Source organism: Gorilla gorilla, chromosome 9 (assembly GCF_029281585.2).
Source record: "Gorilla gorilla gorilla isolate KB3781 chromosome 9, NHGRI_mGorGor1-v2.1_pri, whole genome shotgun sequence".
Classification (NCBI taxonomy): domain Eukaryota; kingdom Metazoa; phylum Chordata; class Mammalia; order Primates; family Hominidae; genus Gorilla; species Gorilla gorilla.
Window position 1 is genome coordinate 121,789,959 of NC_073233.2, and position 17,469 is coordinate 121,807,427.

Below are 17,469 nucleotides of genomic sequence, written 5' to 3' on the forward strand. Positions count from 1 at the left end.
TTCTCCTGTAATAACAGTAAACTTTGCTGCTATCGAAGTCAAGAATTGATTAAAATACAGGAATCTGTCAGTATGTAATCTCTTTAGATATTCGAATACCAGTTTGCAGTCTAGAGGATTTAGTGAAATCATAAAGTGTCTACTCTCAGATTCGAGTCCATACTGACAGCATATTTCAAGAGTACTACATATTTCTCTCACTAAAATTCTTGGGAGGCCATAAAGGGTTTTGTCTGTCCTGTGTACAACTGACCAATAAGGGAAGGGAAGCAGTCTAGGCTTTAAATAGCTTCTGAGTGTCAGGGAAGGATAGCTCTCCTCAACTAGAACAATGAAATATCCTTTAAGGGAAAGGTAGAATGCCTCAGAGAGTTCAAAATAAAAGAATCCATTCTAACATGAAACTTACCAAGATGAGGAAGAAGTTATTAAAATCTTTCCTGTAAGATCAAAAGGTACTTTTCCTGTAAGTTCCTTCAACCTATCCTGGTAACTTGAAGCATTTTATTAGCAAAAATAAAAGGGGCAAACATTATCAAGCATTCCAAGCTTATCAGCTTTCCGTATAGGGCAAATCACTGGGAAGAACAGTAAATGTCATCACTCTGCAGGTGGCCAGGAATCAGAGTACTCCAGCCAGCCACAGCCACTGGAGTTCCAAGCCGTCCCAAAATAGCTATGACTTACATACAAATGCTCATCAAGTAGCTCACACACAGTATCAAATGGAGAATGCTGAAATAGGGTCACTACTCAAACTGCGGCAGAGGTAAATGAAGATGCCACTGATTAATAGGCACATGGTCTTAAATGACTGAGCCACGACAAATTTAAATATGACTTCTCTCTCCCTTAAAATAGTCTCTTCTCTAAATCAATATGATAGTCTCCAAACTAAAATTTTCCCATGTTTTTAAATCACTGTGCTAAAAACAAATAGAACTGATCTCTGAAGCCAGAGAAAAATCTTGACACATTTCAATAGGCACTTGTGAACATCTAACAGTAATATTTCCATTAGAAGTCAGTGCATGATACTTTCGTTTCGGAGCCCAGGACCTGGAAGTATCTTTTTCTACATGAGTTTTAAAAAGTGCATCCAGGCTGGGCGCCGTCGTTCACGCCTGTAATCCCAGCACTTTGGGAGGCCGAGGCGGGCGGATCACGAGGTCAAGAGATCGAGACCATCCTGGCCAACATAGTGAAATCCCATCTCTACTAAAAATACAAAAATTAGCTGGGCGTGGTGGCACGCGCCTGTAGTCCCTGCTACTCGGGAGGCTGAGGCAGGAGAATCGCTTGAACCCGGGAGACGGAAGTTGCAGTGAGCCGAGATCGCGCCACTGCACCCCAGCCTGGGCGACAAAGTGAGACTCCGTCTGGAAAAAAAAAAAAAAAGTGCGTCCAGACTGGGCGCGGTGGTGGCTCACGCCTGTAATCCCAGCACTCTGGAAGGCCGAGGCGGGCGAATCACCTGAAGTCGGGAGTTTGAGACCAGCCTGACCAATATGGTGAAACCCCGACTCTACTAAAAATACAAAAATTAGCCGGGCCGGTGGCGAGCGCCTGTAATACCAGGTACTCAGGAGGCTGAGGCGGAGGATGCAGTGAGCCGACATCGCGCCACAGCACTCCAGCCTAGGCAACAGAGGGAGACTCTGTCTCAAAAAAAAAAAAAAAAAGTGCCTCCATGCTAAATACTACTGGCCTTCCAGACAAAAGAGTAAAAAGGTATAAAAGGATTCTCACCTGAGGGTATCTGTCTGCCAGCTTTGTATGACAAATATAAAGTTTCTCATCTCCAAACTCGTATTTGAACAACTGGCACAGATTTCCCGTTTTCTCTTGAAAAAGTGCAGTACTTGAGGGGTGAGGAGGTGGTGTTAAGTTATAACATTCCGAAGTAACACTAGAAGACATGCTCAAATTGCCCTCTTCCCAAGTTTCTTCATACAGACATTAGCTTTTCTCTCAAGCCAGGATTCTTTCACTCTCACCAGATTCTTAGATCAGAAGTCCTTATATTGATTTCAATCTTCTTAGACATTGGGAACAGGAGATCATCATCAGTAGACTTTCTATTCATCACGCAGCTCCTCCCCCTCCTTAAAAATCTAGAGCGATGAAGGCAATAATTGGGGAGGCTGCGCTGTTTTGTTTTTAAAGCCGGGTTGGGAGGGAGGGAAGTGGTGGTAACTGGGACCCCTGGTCTTATAGAAGACGGTGATTAATTCCAGACTTTAAGTGAGATAACTTCGGTCTGCTTTAACCTTTTAAAAACGCCGCCATAAAACTGATTTAAAAGTCAAAGCAAAACAAAACAAAACCAACCAACGCTGCCGCTTTCGGAAGTTTCTCACCCCGGACGGGGCCCAGGAGCGCTCACCTTACTGATCCCTGCGGCGGAGAACCCCACGTCCAGCCCTTTATATTTTGTTTTCCAAAATCTGGAAATCCCCCTACAACTTCAGCTCGCCCACGGACGCGAAGATGCAGTCCTCAATCTCCGCGGCCCGAGCCCCGCAGAGCCCTTGGCCTTCTCGCCCACGCTCGCGGGCGCACCCCCTGTCCCGCCCGGCCGGGGCGCCCTCCGCAGCCCGCAACCCGCAGCCCTGCAGGCCCCGCACACTCCCCTCAGGGCCTGGAGCCCGCCCCCAGCTCCCGCTCGCCGCCGCGGAGCCCACCGAGCCGTGGCCGTCTGCCGCGCCGGCCGCGTCGTCCTGCTGCAGCTCCGCAGTCATGGCCGAGGCGCCCAGCCGCGGGTCACCGGTCTCCCGCCGCAGCCGCCGCCGGCCCAGCCTCTCAGGACTAGGCCCCGCCCCCGCCCTCCACCCCGCCCCCGCCCTCCACCCCGCCCCCGCCCTCCACCCCGCTCCGTCCCGCCCCCGCCCGCAGCGCGCGCCGGAGGCTTGGCCCACATGCCCCGCCCCCGGCATGCGCGCGCACGCAAGGCGCGCGGCCCGGGGCCGAAGAGTTCTGCGTGCTCCCGCGCACGCCCGGCTGACCAGACGTCGGTCACGTGACTCCGGCCCCGCCTGTCGCTGTTGGTCAGCTTCACAGCCGGTGGAGGCTGCGGGCCGCGCTGCCAGTGTCCGGGAACTGGGTTTGCGAATCCTGGGAGCCGCGTTCCTGAGTCTTCTCCGCTCTCTGCCCTCAAAACCTCATTTGTAGGACTGACCTCCGGCTCCACCCTCCCCACGGGCGAGTTAAAACTGTTCCTCCGCCGTGGGAAACTGCCGAATGACCGTGGAATAAAGGATTTCCTACCAGGCTTTGTGGCCATTTCCAACTCCAATGACATGAAGTGTTCACCATCTTTAAGGAGAGAAGGAGGATGAATGCAGTCGCTTGTCTAAAGCTAACCAAACGGACCAAAGCCTCCGTTCATGGGTGTCCCGCTTGGTGCCCTTAACCCTGATGCTCTTAACCTAGGCATGATAAGGAAAATTGCAGTTTTTCCATTTTCGATTTTCAGAAGTTCAAACTAAAATTTTGTGTTACTTTGTTATGTTTGAGCCAGATATTTACGATTTCATGTTAAAAGACCAGGTGCTCCTATTTAATTGTTTTTTGTTTGGTTGGTTTCGGTTTGGTTTTTTTTTCTTTTTTTTTGAGACGGAGTCTCACTCTGTCCCCCCAAGCTGGAGTGCAGCCGCACGGTCTCGGCTCACTGCAACTTCCGCCTCCTGGGTTCAAGCGATTCTCCTGAGTAGCTGGGATTACAGGCACGCTGTACCACACCCAGGGTTTCACCATGTTGCCCAGGCTGGCCTCGAATTCCTGACCTCAGGTGATCCGCCCGTCTCGGCCTTCCATAATGCTGGGATTATAGGCGTGAGCCACCGCGCCAGGCCTGAATTGTATTTTCAACAACTGTGTGGGAATTGTGATTACTGAACCATGTTTCACATTTAAGATACAAATGTGGTATGATGGCAAACCCACTTGACAGGCTGCTGAGTGTCCCAAATCTGCATAGAGGCTGAGTGTGGAAGCGCGTCTTTTAAGAGTAGCACCTACACCCTTGCCCTGGTCTGGTCTGACTCTCAAGCTACACTTTAAGTGTGAATTTAACATGGACGGTGGCCTTTCCTATACTCCTGGCATTGTTGTCGCTGGGATTGTTATGTTTCACCTGCAGGCCTCCCTAGTCTGCATGCGGGCGCAGTTTTTGACAAAAGGAAACAGGTACAGGTCAGGTGCAGCTCCCAGGAGAGGCCAGATTACTCTCTGAGGCCTGAACTAGGACTGCTGCAACTTCCACCACCTGGAGATACAGGGATCCGCTTCCCCTGGCAGATTAACTGGCAGATTAGCATGGCTGCAGTGATACTAACTTGGAATCTTCCACATTCAACAGGCTGACTGTGTTTGTGTCTGCGAGTAGTAGGACATTTCATGTATGTGGCTCTGCCATTCTTCCTTTCCTCATGAGTGACTGTGTTTATGGCCTCAACCTGGGTGTCACTGTAGAACAGGTTGATTTCAGGTTGATGCTGGTTTTCTTTTTTTTTTTTTTTTGAGACAGGGTCTCACGCTGTCACCCAGACTGAAATACAGTAGTGAGATCATGGCTCACTGCAGCGTTGAATTCCTGGGCTCAAGCTGTCCGACTGCCTCAGCCTCTGAAGCAGCAGGGACTTCATGCATGTGCCATGCCCAACTAATTTTTGTGTCTTTTTTATGGAGATGGGATCTCACTGTGTTGCCCAGGATGGTCTCAAATTTCTGGTCTCAAGCAATCCTCCTGCCTTGGCCTCCCAAAATTTGGGGATTACAGACATGAGTCACCACACCCAGCCCACGTTGATTTCTGAGTCTGGCTTATTTGCAGCATTGCCTATTTCTACACTGCTAGAATGCTTTATTTACCATGTCTCTGGAGCAACCCTTATTTGTCTTTACACATTCATTTTAGGAAATTGCATGTTTATTGTGTGTAAGTGCTGTCAAAACCTATAACCCTTTGTATTAGTCTGTTCTCACACTGCTATAAAAAATTACCTGAGCTTGGGTAAGTTATGAAGAAAAGAGGTTTGACTGAGGGGCATAACAGGAAGCAAGACTGGGAGGCCTCAGGAAACGTACAATCGTGGTGGAAGGCAAAGGGGAAGCAGGCATGTCTCACCATGGCAGAATAGGAGAGATAGAACAAAAGAAGAAGTGTCCCCCCCCCCGACCCCCTGCACACACACACACACACACACACACACACACACACACACACACACACAAAGATCTCATAAGAACTCACTATCATGAGAAATGCATGGGGGAAATCCACCCCATAATCTAATCATGTCCCACCGGGTCCCTCCCCGGGCAAGTGGGAATACAATTCGACATGAGATTTGGGTGGGGACCCAGAGCCAAACCATATTACCCTTATTCATTAAAATTTTCTTTTTCTTTTTCTTTTTATTTTTTTTGAGATGGGGTATCGTTCTGTCGCCCAGGCTGGAGTGCGGTGGTGTGATCTCAGCTCCCTGAAACCTCTGCCTCCCGGGTTCAAGCAGCTCTCCTGCCTCAGACTCCTGAGGGACTACAGGTGCCTCAGACTCCCCTGGGACTAAGGCACGCACCACCACGCCTGGCTAATTTTTAGTAGAGACAGGGTTTCACCATGTTGGCCAGGCTGGTCTCCAACTCTTAACCTTGTGATCCACCTGCCTCTGCCTCCCAAAGTGCTGGGATTACAGGCATGAGCCACCATGCCCAACCTTCATTAAAATTTTCTTAAAAGACCAGCAGACCTAGGCCAATCACAGTGGTTCATGCCTGTAATCCCAGCAGTTTAGGAGGCTGAGGTGGGCAGATCACATGAGCTCAGGAGTTGGAGACTACCCTGGGCAATGTGGCAAAACTCCATTAAAAAAAAAAAAAGTATTAGTCCGTTTTCACGCTGCTGATGAAGACATATCCAAGACTGGGCAATTTACAGAAGAAAGAGGTTTAATTGGACTCACAGTTCCACATGGCTGGGGAGGCCTCAGAATCATGGCGGGAGGTGAAAGGCACTTCCTACATGGCAGCAGCAAGAGAAAATGAGGAAGAAGCAAAAGTGGAAACCTCTGATAAACCCATTGGATCTCATGAGACTTATTCACAATCACAAAAATAGCACGGGAAAGACCGGCCCTCATGATTCAATTACCTCCCCATGAGTACCACCCACAAACACGTGGGAATTCTGGGAGATAAAATTCAAGTTGAGATTTGGGTGAGGGCACGGCCAAACCATATCATTCCACCTCTGGCCCCTCAAAATCTCAGGTCCTCACATTTCAAAACCAATCATGCCTTCCCAACAGCCTCTCAAAGTCTTAACTCATTTCAGCATTAACCCAAAAGTCCACAGTCCAAAGTCTCATCTGAGACAAGGCAAGTCCTTTCTGCCTATGAACCTGTAAAATTAAAAAGCAAGCTAGTTATTTCCTAGATACAATGGGGGTACATGTATTGAGTAAATATAGCAGTTCCCAATGGGAGAAATTGGCCAAAACAAAGGGGTTACAAGGCCCAAGGAAGTCCAAAATCCAGCGAGGCAGTCAAATTGTAAAGCTCTAAAATGATCTCCTTTGACTCCAGCTGTCACATCCAGGTCATACTGATGCAAAAGGTGGGTTCCCATGGTCTTGGGCAGCTCTGCCCCTGTGGCTTTGCAGGGTACAGTCTCCCTCTTGGCTGCTTTCATGGGCTGGCATTGAGTGTCTGCAGCTTTTCCAGGCACACGGTGCAAGCTGTCAGTGGACCCACCATTCTGGGCTCTGGAGGACAGTGACCCTCTTCTCACAGCTCCACTAGGCAGTGCCCCATTAGGGACTCTGTGTGGGGGCTCTGACCCCACATTTCCCTTCCACGCTGCCCTAGTAGAGGTTCTCCATGAGGGCCCCACCCCTGCGGCCAACTTTTGCCTGGGCATCCAGGTGTTTCCATACATCTTCTGAAATCTAGACAGAGGTTCCCAAACCTAAATTATTGACTTCTGTGCACCCGCAGATTCAACTTGGAAGCTGCCAAGGCTTGGGGCTTCCATCCTTTGAAGCCACAGCCCGAGCTGTGCGTTGGTCCCTTTCAGCTATGTCTGCAGCATCTGGGACACAGGGCACCAAGTCCCTAGGCTGCACACTGCATGGGGACTCTGGGCCTGGCCCACAAAACCACTTTTTCCTCCTGGGCCTCCGGACTTGCGATGGGAGGGGCTGTTGTGAAGGTCTCTGACATGGCCTGGAGACATTTTTCCCGTGGTCTTGGTGATTAACATTAGGCTCCTTTGCTACTTACGCAAATTTCCACAGCTGGCGTGAATTTCTCCCCAGAAAATGGGTTTTTCTTTTCTTTCTTTCTTTCTTTTTTTTTTTTTTTTTGAGGCGGAGTCTTGCTCTCGCTCTGTTACCCAGGCTGGAGTGCAGTGGCACAATCTTGGCTCACTGCAACCTCTGCCACCCAGGTTCAAACCATTCTCCTGTCTCAGCCTCCCAAGTAGCTGGGACTACAGGCACCCGCCACCACGCCTGGCTAATTTTTGTATTTTTAGTAGAGATGGGGTTTCACCATGTTGACCAGGATGGTCTTGATCTCTTGACCTCGTGATTCACCCACCTTGGCCTCCCGAAGTGTTGGGATTACAGGCGTGAGCCACCGTGCCCAGCCAGGTTTTTTTCTTTTTTATCACATTGTCAGAGTGCAAATTTTCCAAAATTTATGCTCTGTTTCCTTTTTAAAACTGAATGCTTTTAACAGCACCCAAGTCACCTTTTGAATTCTTTGCTGCTTAGAAATTTTTTCCACCAGATACCCTAAATTATCTCTCTCCAGTTCAAAGTTCCACAGATCTCTAGGGAAGGGGCAAAATGCCACCAGTCTCTTTGCTAAAACACCTTTGCTCCAGTTCCCAACAAGTTCCTCACCTGCATCTAAGACCACCTCAACCTGGACCTTATTGTTCATATCACTATCAGCATTTGCATCAGAGCCATTCAACAAGTGAGGTTGGGTGAAGGCACAGCCAAACCATGTCAAAAAATTAGCCAGGTGCAGTGGCTTGTGCCTGTAGTCCCAGCTACTTGGGAGGCTGAGGGAGGGGAATCACCTGAGCCCAGAACGTTAAGGCTGCAGTGAGCCCAGATAGCACCACTCTACTCCAGCCTGGGTGATGGAGTGAGACCCTGTCTCAAAAGAAAAAAAAAAAAAAGAAAGACCACCAGACCTCCTATACCCTTATCTCTGAAAGAGATGTGTACAGGCCCTTTGGTAAATGTAGGCCCTGAGTTTTGATTAAACCTCTTTCTGCTGGATGGTTCTAAACAGGGCTCCAGATCTAATAAATAGAATTAATTTGGGGCTAGATGTGGTAAATCCTGTTAGCCTCCTTTAACTTCCATTTGGTGCTGGACATGGTAATCAGCTAGACACACCCTGTCCTACCACAGCATTTAATGAGCAAGTCTACATCAGTGCTTGGCCATCAGTTGGCAAGTCTCACAGTGATCAAATATCAAAAGTGGATATCACGGAACATGTGCTGTCACCACAGAAAATCCCATCTCTTTCCTCTAATGGGCTTATACATGAAGGCTCTAGAATAATTCTATTATTAGTCAATAATCATTTCAAGAGTATCCAGGGGAGAAAATAATATTGATAAGAAGCAATAATAAATAATTGGTGTGTTTAAACAGGGAATAATTTGCAGAGTATTTTCCCAGAGAGGAAATTGATTTTTTTTTTCCTTTTTCCTTTTCCTGGAAAACCTTTTGTCCCAATGCTAAGCTATTTTTATTTTTTTATTTTTTTCCTGAGACGGAGTCTTGCTCTGTTGCCCAGAGCTGAAGTGCAGTGGTGTGATCTCAGCTCACTGCAACCTCCACCTCCCGGGTTCAAGCAAGTCTCCTGCCTCAGCCTCCCGAGTAGCTGGGATTACAGGCATGCACCACCATGTCTGGCTAATTTTTGTATTTTTAGTAGAGACAGGGTTTCACCATGTTGGCCAGGCCGGTCTTGAACTCCCCGCCTCGGCCTCCCAAAGTGCTGGGATTACAGGCATGAGCCACTGCACCCAGCCTATAAGTTATTTTCTGAGTCAATGGATTTCTCTTCTGATTTACTGCAAACCCAAAATATAATTTATATTATAGTAAAATTATCTTGTTTGAATGATTGAATTCTTGTGTGGATTGAGGAGCTAAGTGACAATGAAGGGAAAATGTTGGGAAAAGAATAGAGAAAAGAAGAAATAAAGAAACATGCACTTATGTTTCTTCTCTGCTTCACTCTTGTAAATGTTTTTTTGCCAGTGGCTTCTGAGCAGCTGGATTTGAAAGCCGCAGGCTATGGCTGATTGACAGGTGTGACTGGTCTTTAAGCTATGGATTCCTTTCCAGGAATGATTAGTCAGAAATGTCCTTAAGGGCCAGCTCCTCAGCAGCTAGGAAAATGGCCTTTGGAGGATAAAATACAGATATTTCAGTAATAACCCCTAGATTAAAGAGTTCACTTATTTAAGGTTAAATTACAGGTGTTAAGAAAATGTTTCAGAAAAGGATCTATGGTTGGTTGAAAAATAAATGGATTTCCAACCTGCCTCAAATGTGTAATGTAGGCAATGTAGTGTGTGGAGAATTGAAATAGTTTTTGGTAAAGTTAATGAGTTCATTTTAGAAGTACAGTTAACTAGGCCGGCGTGGTGGCTCACGCCTGTAATCCCAGCACTTTGGGAGGCCAAGGTGGGTGGATCACGAGGTCAGGAGATCGAGACCATCCTGGCCAACATGGTGAAACTCCATCTCTACTAAAAATACAAAAATTAGCCGGGTGTGGTGGCGTGTGCCTTATAGTCCCAGCTACTCGGGAGGCTGAGGCAGGAGAATCGCTTGAACCCGGAAGGCGGAGATTGCAGTGAGCCAAGATCACGTCACTGCACTCCAGCCTGGGTGGCAGAGCGAGACTACGTCTCAAAAAGAAAAAAAAAAGAAAAGAAAAGAAGTACAGTTAATGAGTATACACAGGGGATTGATTCCAGGACCTCCACCTGACTCTACCATAACGAAGTCTGCACATACTCAAATTGTGAAGTTGACCCTGCAGAACCCACTTATAGGAAAAGTCAGCCCTCTACATACTTGGGTTTCATAATCCTTGAATACTGGTTGTTTGTTTGTTTTTGAGACAGGGTCTTTCTCTGTTGCCCAGGCTGGAGTGCAGTGGTGGGATCACAGCTCACTGCAGCCTCGAATTCCTGAGCTCAAGCGATCCTCCCACCTTGGCCTCCCAAAATGTTGGGATTACAAGTGTGAGCCGTTGCACCCAGCTTGAATACAGTATTTTTGATCCATGTGTGTATTTTTATCTGCATATAAGTGGATCCATGCAATTAAAACGCACGTGGACTCTATTTGGCTTTGGTATTCAGAATATGAACTCTCTGTGGCTGACATTTGTACTTCCAGCACCTTGAGGGGGCTGAGGTGGGAGGATCACTTGAGGCTAGGAGTTCCAGACCAGTCCAGGCAATATAGCAAGATGCCATCTCTACAAAACCTACAGAAATCAGCTGGGTATGGGTGGTGCATACCTATAGTCCCAACTACTCCAGAGGCTGACGCAGGAGGATCACTTGAGCCCGGAAATCAAGGCAGCAGTGAGCTATGATTATGCCACTGCACTCCAGCCTGGGTGACAGGGTGAGACCCTGTCTCTAAAAAAGAAAATAATAATTTTATTGATCTGGTACTTAACTCTGGAAGAAAAGAGAACTATTATTTCTTTCTTTATTTTTGAGATGGAGTTTCGCTCTTGTTGCCCAGGCTGAAGTGCAGTGGTGCGATCTCAGCTCACTGCAACCTCCGCCTCCTGGGTGCCAGCAATTCTCCTGCCTCAGGCTCCAGAGTAGCTGGGATTACAGGTATGCGCCACCACGCCCAGTTAATTTTGTATTTTTAGTAGAGACAGGGTTTCTCCATGTTGGCCAGGCTGGTCTCGAACTCCTGACCTCAGGTGATTCCGCCCCCCACCACCGCCTCAGCCTCCCAAAGTGCTGGGATTACAGGTGTGAGCCACCGCGCCCGGCCTGAGAACTATTTTTTATTGGGAAGCTGAAGTTTGGGGATCACTTGAACACAGGAGTTCAAGGCTGCAGTGGGCCAAGATTGTGCCACTGCACTCCAGCCTGGATGACAGAGACAGACCCCATCTATAAAAGTAAATAAAATAAAATAGAACATTTTTAGAGGAAGTAATAGCTAACATTATCGAGCACTTAGGTCAGGTGGTTCTCTGAGTACTTTGCGCATAGGAACTGACTTTATTCTCACAATACCCTATAAAGTAAGTGATGTTAGTATTACAGTTGTACCTGCTTTACAAGTGAGGAAACCACCACAGACAGATTAAGTAATTTGCCCAAGGTCTTTCTAAAACAGCACTCTAAATCAAGCGTTTAAGCTCTCTCTTTCTGTAGCCCAAGGTTAAAAATAAGGAGATTCAGGTTTAGAGAAACCCTCATTGGGAAAGATGAATAATTAGAGAGAAAACTGCCTGCAAAGATTTATCTGGCCAGGTGGCAAGGTGGCTCACGCTTGCAATCCCAGCACCTTAGAAGGCTGAGGTGGGTGGATCACCTGAGCTCAGGAGTTTGAGACTAGCCTGGTCAACATGGTAAAACCCTGCCTCTACTAAAAATACAAAAAGTAGCCGGGTGTGGTGGCGGGCGCCTATAATCCCAGCTACTCAGGAGCCTGAGGCAGGAGCATCGCTTGAACCCGAGAGACGGAGGTTGCAGTGAGCCAAGATTGCATCATTGCATTCCAGCCTGGGAGACAGAGCAAGACTCCTGGGGGTGGCACTGCAGCTGAGTTGACAAAGATAGGGAAAGCTGAGGGGAAAAATGGGAGTTTTAGCATTGCTAAGTTTAGCTTAAAGCTGCCTCCTTACATACTTTAAGTTCAGCCCAAAGGTTTCTCCATACACAGTAGACCATAACTAACTGGATATGTAAATAGGCTGTTACATACTCTTTTTTTTTTTTTTTTTTGAGAGGGAGTCTCACTTTGTGACCCAGGCTGGAGTGCAGTGGTGCAATCTCAGCTCACCACAACCTCTGCCTCTCTGGTTCAAGCGATTCTCCTGCCTCAGCCTCCTGAGTAACTGGGATTACAGGTGCCTGCCACCATACCTGGCTAATTTTTGTATTTTTAGTAGAGACGGGGTTTCACCATGTTGGCCAGGCTGGTGTTGAACTCCCGACCTCAGGTGATCCACCCACCTCATCCTCCCAAAGTGCTGGGATTACAGGCATGAGGCACTGCCCCCAGCCTGTTACCTACTCTTGTACCAACCAGATAGTTTCAGAAATCACAGGCAGACAACTGTTCAAATCATGTTCAAATAAGGCAAACGCCAAGCTGCAACCAATCCAGCTATTTCTGTACCTCACTTCCCTCACTTCTGTTTTCTTTTCTTTACTTTTTTTTTTTTTTTTTTGCAACAGTCTCACTCTGTCGCCCAGGCTGGAGTGCGGTGGCACAACCTCAGCTCATTGCAGCCTCCACCTGCTGGGTTCAAGCAATTCTCCTGCTTCAGCCTCCCAAATAGCTGGGATTACAGGCATGCCCCACCACACTTGGCTAATGTTTGTATTTTTAGTAGAGACTGTATTTCATCATGTTGGCCAGGTTGATCTTGAACTCCTGGCCTCAAGGGATCTGCCTGCCTCCTTGACCTCCCAAAGTGCTGGGATTACAGGCGTAAACCACAGGGCCCAGCCTCACTTCTGTTTTCTGTAGGTCATTTTCCTTTGTTTGTTAATAAATGTTATCAAGGCCGGGCCTGGTGGCTCACACCTGTAATCCCAGCACTTTGGGAGGCTGAGGTGGGCAGATCACGAGGTCAGGAGTTCAAGACCAGCTTGGCTAACATGGTGAAACCCCATCTCTACTAAAAATACAAAAATTAGCCGGGCATGGTGGCACACGCCTGTAATTTTAGCTACTGAGGAGGCTGAGGCAGGAGAATTGCTTGAACCTGGGAGGTGGAGGTTGCAGTGAGCTGAGATTGAGCCACTGCACTCCAGTTTGGGCAAAAGAGCAAGATTCCATCTCAAAAAAACATAATAAATAATAAATAATAAATAAATAAATATTATCTGATCAGGTAGCAGCCCTGGAGTTACTCTGAACTTTTTCTGGTTCAGAGTACTGTCCAATTCTCAAATTGTTCTTTGCTTTGTTAAACGCTGTTAAATTTGTCTAAAGTATTTTCTTTCAACAGCACTCAATCAGAAGACTAGTTACAATTACAGTAACCACAGGTTCCAGTTTGCCTGGGGCAATCTGATTTTCCCTTGTTTTCCCAGTATGCTTATCAGTAACTCCTCCTTTCTCAAATTTCCAGATTTGAATGATAAAGCAGTTTCATCTTAAACTTAAGCAAAGGTCCTAGAAAATATTGACATTGTATTCCCAAAAGTCTTCCCCCGCCCCCCACCCCCTGCCCCCACAACCCCGAGGTGGAGTCTCACTCTGTGACCCATGCTGGAGTGCAGTGGCACAATCTTGGCTCACCACAACGTCTACCTCCCAGGTTCAAGCCATTCTCCCACCTCAGTCTCCCGAGTAGTTGGGATTACAGGCGCCTGCCACTACGCCCGACTAATTTTTGTATTTCTAGGAGAAGTGGGGTTTCACCATGTTGCCCAGTCTGGTCTCAAACTCCTGACCTCAGGTGATCCGCCTGCCTTGGCCTCCCAAAGTGCTGGGATTACAGGTGTGAGCCACCGCACCTGGCCCCAGAAGACTTATTGATACAGCAAAAATGCAAATTGTGAGCCAAGTCTGAGAAATATGCTTTATTAACAAGCACTGATTAATCTGTTTCTAAAGAGCACAGATGGGAAGCGGAGGGCACCTCCCTGAGAGTGGATGGGATCATTTATTGCCATAAGTTTCGTTTGCTTAAAGGACTGCAGCTTTTTCACTTTGGTAAAGGATTGTAAAGATTAGGATTTAAGGATGCCAGATGGCCATCCCTTGGGAGATAGAGATGATGTGGAGTTGGAAGAAGAGACAGTATTTGATGGCCCCTGCCAGAGGGGTAAAATGCTAAGGACTGAAGTTGAATGGGCCTTTTTTGTTTCCATTTGTGAGGAGAGTTCAGAATTTCAGAACTGAGATGGCCATGGAAGAACTCTGAAGTCCTGGAATCATTGTTTTTTTGTGGTATTTGTAGTCTCCTATACTTCTCCAGGAGTAATCCATAGCAAGAAACTTAAAACCAAAGGAACAGGGTGCTTAATATAAAGACTGTTTGGACTTTTCCACCATTTTTGTGTAGAGAGGGTGTCAGTTGCTCTAAGGAGAACAAGTATTGAAATCTGGAGCCAGCAGATCAGAGAATTAGTCTATGCAAATGAAGACTTTCTGGTAACAAAATAAAAAGCTTTAGAAAAGGACTTCAGGGCAGGGCGCAGTGGCTCACGCCTGTAATCCCAACCCTTTGGGAGGCAGAGGCGGGTGGATCACCTGAGGTCAAGGAGATCAAGACCAGCCTGACCAACGTGGTGAAACCCCGTCTCTACTAAAAATACAAAAATTATCTGGGAATGGTGGCGGGTGCCTTTAATCCCAGCTACTTGGGAGGCTGAGGCAGGAGAATTGCTTGAACCTGGGAGGTGGAGGTTGCAGTTAGCTGAGATCAAGCCATTGCACTCCAGCATGGGTGACAGAGTGAGACTCTGTCTCAAAAAATAATAACAAAAATAAAAATAAAAATAAATAAATAAAATAAAAAAGAACAGTACTTCTGCTTAAAATTGCTAGCCATAGGCCGGGCACAGTGACTCCTGACTGAGGTCAGGAGTTCGAGACCAGCCTAGCCAAGATAGCAAAACCCTGTCTCTGTTAAAAATACAAAAAAATTAGCTGGGCGTGGTGGTGATTGCCTGTAACCCCAGCTACTCAGGAGGGTGAGGTAGGAGAATCACTTGAACCTGGGAGGCGGAGATTGCAGTGAGCCAAGGTCGCGCCATTGCACTCCAGCCTGGGCAACAAGAACGAGATTCCATCCCTAAATAAATAAATAATAAATCAATCAATCAAATTGCTATCCATGGGCCAAGCACAGTGGCTCATGCCTGTAGTCCTGGCACTTGGGAAGGCCGAGGCAGGTGAACCAGACCAGCCTGGTCAACATAGTGAAACCTCATCTTTACTAAAAATACAAAAATTAATCAGGCGTGGTGGTGCATGCCTGTAATCCCAGCTACTCTGGAGGCTGAGGCATGAGAATTGCTTGAACCCAGCAGGCGGAGGGTCCAGTGAGCTGACATTAGGCCACTGCACTCCAGCCTTGGTGACAGAGTGACACTCTGTCTCAAAAAAAAAAAAAATGCTAGCCATGTTATTTAAAGTGGAGGAGTCTCAACTTTTATTTCCTCAGCTTTGTGGAAAGATGAATAGTATTACCAACAACTCTTCTATTATAGTAAACATTCTTATTTCATTGGCAAGACAGAGAATGGAATGATGGCAAAAACCAACCCTATCTGACTTGATCATGATGAATCTGAATGATCTGGTTATGAGCTTATCTGAAGAACATAATGAAAATATTTTGAACATTATGTGTTAGCACTTGAATACTTTTTAATTTTAATTTTAACTTTGTTTTTTGGTAGAGACAGGGTCTTCCTATGTTGCCTAGGTTAGTCTTGAACTCCTGGCCTCCAATGATCCTTCCACCTCTGCCTCCCAGAGTGCTGGAATTACAGGCATGAGCCACTGTGCCAGCCAAGTTTTTTTGTTTGCTTTTTTTTTTTTTTTTGACGGAGTCTCGCTCTGTCGCCCAGGCTGGAGTGCAGTGGCGCAATCTCGGCTCACTGCGAGCTCTGCCTCCCGGGTTCATGCCATTCTCCTGCCTCAGCCACCCGAGTAGCTGGGACTACAGGTGCCCGCCACCACGCCCGGGTAATTTTTTGTATTTTTAGTAGAGACAGGGTTTCACCATGTTAACCAGGATGGTCTCGATTTCCTGACCTCGTGATCCACCCGCCTCGGCCTCCCAAAGTGCTGGAATTACAGGCGTGAGCCACCGCACCCGGCCTGGCCAAGTTTTAATTATTAAATTTAAAGAAAAAAACTAAATATGCATTGCTCAAACTGGAAAGAGTAAAGAGCCACTTTTCCATCACTTTGAGGACACTACTGAATAAGCATACACATTCAGAGCAGATTCTGGGGATTGCCAGAGGGATTTCTTGGAACAAAATTTGTTTAACAAACATGACACTTTTGTATCATATGAGAAAAGCTATGACATATCTCTTGCCTTTTCTACCCATGTACACAGGTGTCTTATTCCATTTGTGTTGCTATAACAGAAATGCCACAGACATGGTTACTTATAGAGAAAAGAAATTTATTTCTGACAGTTCTGGAAGTTTTTGTCGAAGGTTGAGGTGTTGGCATTTTGCAAGGGTCTTCTTGCTGAGTCATCTCATGGCAGAAGGCAAAAATGAAAAGGAGCTCACATGAGAGCAAGAGTGGGCAAGAGGGGCTTACCTTGCTTTTTATCAGGAACCCACTCTTGTGAAAATGCCATTAATCCATTCATAAGGGCAGAACCCTCATGGCCTAATCACTGTCACTCAGGCTGGAGTGCAGTGGCCCAATCTCACTGCAACCTCCGCCTGTCAGGCTCAAGTGAGGTTCCCACCTCAGCCTCCCAAGTGGCTGGGACCACAGGTGTGTGCCACCACATCTAGCTAATTTTTTTGTATTTTTTTTGTACACATAGGGTTCACCATATTGCCCAGGTTGGTCTTGAACTCCTGGGCTCAAGCGACCCACCTGCCTTGGCCTCCCAAAGTACTGGAATTACAGATGTGAGCCACTGCACCTAGCCTGTCCCATCTGGGTGAGCCACTGCACCCAGCCATTACCATCACAATGGCAATTAAATTTCAACCTGAGTTTTGGAGGGGACATTCAAACCACAGCAAGATGTTGGGGGTCTCTGTGTTGGTTTTCACAAAAACTAAAAATCTAGGCCAGGCACGGTGGCTCACGCCTGTAATCCCAGCACTTTGGGAGGCCGAGGCTAATGGATCACCTGAGGTCAGGAGTTTGAGACCAGTCTGGCCAACATGGAGAAACCCTGGCCAACATGGCGAAACCCTGTCTCTACTAAAAACCCAAAAATTAGCCAGGCATGGTGGTGTGTGCCTGTAATCCCAGCTACTAAGGAGGCTGAGGCAGGAGACTCACTTGAACCCGGGAGGTGTAGGTTGCAGTGAGTGGAGATCACTCCGTTGCACTCCACCCTGGGCAACAAGAGTGAAACTTTGTCAAAAAAAACAAAAACAAAAACAAAAAAAACCTAAAAATCTAAACCACTTTATTGATATAATGCCTCATCTGTGTCTTGAACTCCTGGCCTCAGGCAGTCCTCCTGCCCTGGCCTCCTGACGTAAGTGCT

The 17,469-nt window shown here is 47.1% G+C and overlaps 1 protein-coding gene across 18 annotated transcripts in view; it reads right to left on the reverse strand.

Moving 5' to 3' along the window:
- Positions 1 to 2,824, reverse strand: part of USP28 (ubiquitin specific peptidase 28) — a 77,745-nt gene extending 74,921 nt beyond the window's left edge. For 6 of the 18 annotated variants that reach the window (XM_019037525.4, XM_004052155.5, XM_019037523.4 and 3 more), the window contains exon 1: positions 2,685 to 2,824. In XM_019037525.4, coding sequence (XP_018893070.1) covers positions 2,685 to 2,741 — 57 coding nt within the window. In that variant the 5' untranslated portion in view covers positions 2,742 to 2,824. Of the gene's footprint in view, positions 1 to 1,749; positions 2,349 to 2,684 lie in introns of those variants that run through there. The other 12 variants (XM_055356918.1, XM_055356915.1, XM_055356912.1 and 9 more) reach the window with 7 other exon arrangements.
- Between the last annotated feature and the right edge of the window lie 14,645 nt (positions 2,825 to 17,469).